Source organism: Nicotiana tomentosiformis, chromosome 6 (genome assembly GCF_000390325.3).
Source record: "Nicotiana tomentosiformis chromosome 6, ASM39032v3, whole genome shotgun sequence".
NCBI lineage: Eukaryota > Viridiplantae > Streptophyta > Magnoliopsida > Solanales > Solanaceae > Nicotiana > Nicotiana tomentosiformis.
Genome location: NC_090817.1, coordinates 24,522,776 through 24,527,379, shown reverse-complemented (window position 1 = coordinate 24,527,379; position 4,604 = coordinate 24,522,776). Strand labels below are relative to the sequence as shown.

General features: G+C 39.5%; 1 protein-coding gene across 1 annotated transcript; it reads left to right on the top strand.

The window, feature by feature from the left end:
- The first annotated feature begins 2,139 nt into the window (after window positions 1–2,139).
- Window positions 2,140–3,186, top strand: LOC138893694 (uncharacterized). The gene has a single exon (XM_070178346.1). The coding sequence runs from the start codon at window positions 2,140–2,142 to the stop codon at window positions 3,184–3,186; it is 1,047 nt and encodes a 348-aa protein (XP_070034447.1).
- Window positions 3,187–4,604: the final 1,418 nt, after the last annotated feature.

Genomic DNA, 4,604 nt, shown 5'->3' with positions numbered 1-4,604 from the left:
TTCATTCATACGACACTCGTATACAAAGTTATAAGCGTTGGAAGAATGGCCAATCATAGGGTGCCAAGTAGCACCTTTTTGACTTTTAAATAAATGGGATTTTTACATCCCATCTCGTCTTTTTCTCCATCTTTCCAGAGAGATAGCCCAAATAACACCCCTAAGCTTACCCTTAATCTCTCTACAAGAGCTTATAACAAGATTATCATCCCGGGCACGAAATCGAAAAGCGATAACATCAGAACAATCTCTACAACGTAAGTATCGCTATATCGCCTCTCTTTTTCTTTGTAGTTTGAGTTTTGGAATGTATTTAATAGTTAATAAAATTCCTAATTTCTGTATTTAAGTGCTTAAATATCAAGAAAGGTTGATAAATTCGTTTTTTAATAGTTAGAACTCACGGGACGGTGATCGGAAGTTGAGAGTTCGGGTTATTTGACTTGTAGTGGACTGTTTTGTGGGCTGTTTCGTGTTGCCTTTGGGATGTATATTTTTATACTGTTTAATAGAGTTTTAGAGGAAACATGGTGTGGATAAACTCCACATAATGACTGAATGGTGGTCTGGTCATTCGTTGTTACATTTTATTATGTTATTTGACACTACTTTGGTTGTCGTTTTATGTATGAAGTGATTAGGGTGCGTGGGCTGTTTTGTGGTATATTGTGATGGAGATAAGATTGGAAAATGATGCTTACATATTTTTATTGTTGTGTTCTTGTTGTTTTTTGTATATGGTATTGGAGGAGGGCCTAGTTACAGGGGAGATGCTGCCCAAATTTACATAAATGAGCTACTAGTTTAAGTTGCGGACTTATCTTTTACTCAACACTGATTTTAAATCTCCTTATGCTATGGTAGATTGAGTTGAGTTGTTTGAAGAATTTCTTGGAAAGTATTAAGGTCTCAATGGAGTTAAGGTATGTTAAGGATATCCCTTCTTTCTTTTTGGCATGATCCAAATGATACAAACTAAACAAGCAAAATATGCAACTTTCATAAATGACTCTATTCATAGAAATACTAGGGGTGTCTATATTCTTGATTCCCTATGTGAATTATTATTATATCCTCTATTCATGGGTCTCAGAAAAATACGTATTTGATAAAGTTTGTCCGAAAGGCATATTGATTTTATGATATTCGAGAAATCTTATTAACGTATTTCTTATGCATTTCATGCATTTATACATGTACATTGACCCATGACCAGAAGGCGTTATATATGGGATATGGAAAAAGGTTATGACGTTATATATGCACCACCACCTGATCACCTGGTATACGTTGATGATTTGCCCACAGTGGCCGAGATGATATGATGGGATGCCCTCAGAGGCTTGATGAGGTTATGTACACTTATACCTATGCATGATACGACATTTACATGCACGTGCATGACATTATAAATGTTTCAGGATTCACAAAGTTATTTAGACTCACAGGTGAAATTATGTACTCCATGTTTCATCTATGTCTTTTATGTACTGATTTTCATGCCTTACATACTCAGTACATTATTCATACTAACGTCCCTTTTGTCTGGGAATGCTGCGTTTCATGCCCGTAGGTCCCGATAGATAGGTTGAGAGTTCTCCTAGTAGGCTATCAGCTCAGCAGAAGGTGTTTGTGCACTCTACTTGCTCCAGAGTTGCCTATTTGGTCAGTATGATTTGATTATGTATTAATTGGTGTTCCGGGGCTCTGTCCCGACCTTTATGATATTTATGTACTCTTAGAGGCTTGTAGACAGATGTCATGTATACGGATACTGGTATGGCCTTATAGGCCAATACGTCATATGTATAAGTCGGTATATCAAGTTGGGTCACCCTATATTAAGTATTTTCTCATGTTTTATTCTACTTATCTCACGATAGCCTCTCTGGATCATTTACCGATGATAGTATGATACGAAAGATACGTTACGTTGGTACTCGGTTGAGTAAGGTACCGGGTGCCCGTCGCCTCTCATTGGTTTGGGTTGTGACAGATAATTGGGGAGGTAACAATCAATGCGGATGGAACAACAATCACGGCAACCGGTGGTCGGGTTTTCAAAGGCTCCCAATGTACTAATAACCAAGCAACCCACCTCCTTATCCTTCCCATGGTTCGAGTTCTTCAAATAATTAGATGGGGCCTATTGAAAATATGTTCAAGAAAATGATGGAAAAGAATGCCGATTCGGTTGCCCAACTTGTCTCACACAGCACATCAATCCACAACCTCAAAGTTCAAATGGGGAAAATCTCTCAAGTTTTAAATTCTCGTCCTAAAGGGGCACTACCAAGAGACACGGTGGTAAACCCAAAAGGTGTTAAAAATACGGGGCATGCCATGGCAGTTATCACAAGAAGTGGAAGAGGTAGGAATGCACCCACCTTAAGTGGAAGGCAACTTGTTGATGATGATAAAGTGATGCAAGAAGAAGCGATCCCGAACAATGTAGTGCAACCTAATGATGAAGTTCGGATTGATATTTATGATAGTGTGGAAGAGAATCAAGAGGAGGTGAACCCGTTTAGAGAATACATTATTGACATACCGGAGCCGGTAGTGCAAAAGGCTAAGGCAACATTGCCTAAGCCTCCACCTCCATATCCTCAAAGACTCGCTAAGCAAAATGGTGAGAACCAATTTAAGAAGTTCATTCAAATGATGAAGAGTCTCTCAGTCAATTTGCCATTAGTTGAAGATTTGGAACAAATTCCCAGTTATGCAAAGTTTATGAAGGATCTTGTGACAAAGAAGCGGTCAATGAATTTTGAGACCATCAAAGTCACTCATCAAGTGAATTCAATTATGCATTCAATGTCTCATAAGTTGGAGGATACCAGTTCTTTCACAATCCCTTATACAATTGGAAGTGCCGAGTTCGCTAAGGCTCTTTGTGATCTTGGGGCAAGTATCAATTTGATGCCCTATTTTGTTTTCAAGACTTTGGGAATTGGACAACCAAGACCCGCCTCTATGAGATTGCAAATGGCCGATCATACCATGAAGAGGCCTTTGGGTATGATTGAAGATGTCTTGGTTCTTGTTGATAAATTCATTCTTCCGGCAAATTTTGTCATTATAGATTGTGAGATTGATTATGAAGTGTCAATTATTCTTGGGAGAACTTTCCTTGCTATGAGTAAGACTCTTTGTGATGTTGAAGTCGGAGAACTCATTTTCTAGGTTGGTGATGAAAAAGTGGTATTCCATGTGTGTAAGTCCATGCGGCAACCAAATAGCAATAAGGTGTGTTCTTTTGTGGACTTGGTGACCGATGTTATTGTTGATGAAACAAGTGGTACAATCAATGTTGGTGATATGTTAGAGGCCGTCTTGCTCAACTTTGATGATGACGAGATGGATGGCTTATGGAATGTGTAAACTCTTTGCAAGGAATGGGGTCCTATAACTATACACCCCGGAAATTATCCTTGGATCTTGAAAATAGGACTCCTCCTCCTACAAATCATTCTATTGAAGAGCCTCCTACCTTGGAGTTGAAGTCATTGCCTCCACATCTTCGGTATGAATTTCTTGGTCCTTGTTCTACTTTACCGGTTATTCTTTCCTCTTGTTTGACTAACGTGCAGGTAGATTCCACATTAGCGGTGCTACAAAAGAGGAAGAAGGCGATTGGGAGGACCTTAACGTGCAGGTAGATTCCAAACCATCTATTGAAATTCAAAGGAGACTCAATGAGGCTATGCAAGAAGCTGTCAAGCAGGAGATTATCAAGTGGTTGGATTCCTAGGTTGTCTACCCCATCTCTGATAGTTCATGGACTTCTCCGGTTCAATGTATCCCAAAGAAGGGGGGGCATGATGGTGGTCACCAATGACATGAATGAATTGATTCCTACTAGAACGGTGACCGGTTGTAGGGTGTGTATGGACTATCGCAAGATCAACAAAGTCACAAGGAAGGATCACTTTTCACTTTCTTTCTTAGATTAAATGATTGACAGATTGGCCGACCGTGCTTTCTATTGCTTTCTTGATGGGTACTCAGGCTAAACCATTGCTCCAAAAGATCAAGAGAAAATAACTTTTACATCTCCCTATGGTAATTTTACTTTTAAGCGGATTCCATATGGTTTGTGCAATGCACCAGCGACTTTTCAAAGGTATATGATGGCTATTTTCACAGACATGGTGGATAACTACCTTGAAGTTTTCATGGATGACTTCTCGGAGGTTGGAGATTCTTTTGATGATTGTCTTGCATATTTGGACAAAGTGTTGGCTAGATGTGAAGAAACAAATTTGGTGCTCAATTGGGAGAAATGTTATTTCATGGTCGAGGAATGCATTGTCCTTCACCACAAAATCTCAAGGAATGGAATTGAAGTTGACAAGGCAAATATTGAGGTGATTTCTAAGCTTCCACCCCCAACTTCGGTGAAGGGTGTGCGGAGTTTCTTAGGCCACGCGGGTTTCTACCGGCGCTTCATCAAAGACTTCTCTAAGGTGTTGAACCCATTGTGCAAGCTTCTTGAGAAGGTTGCTAAGTTTCAATTCAATGATGATTGCATGAGAGCTTTTGAATTATTGAAGCTCATGTTGACAACTACTCCCATCATCACCACTCAAATTTGGAGTATG

Excerpts from the sequence above, each read along its gene's own strand:
- LOC138893694 (XM_070178346.1), top strand. The coding sequence starts at position 2,140 with ATGGGGCCTATTGAAAATATGTTCAAGAAAATGATGGAAAAGAATGCC.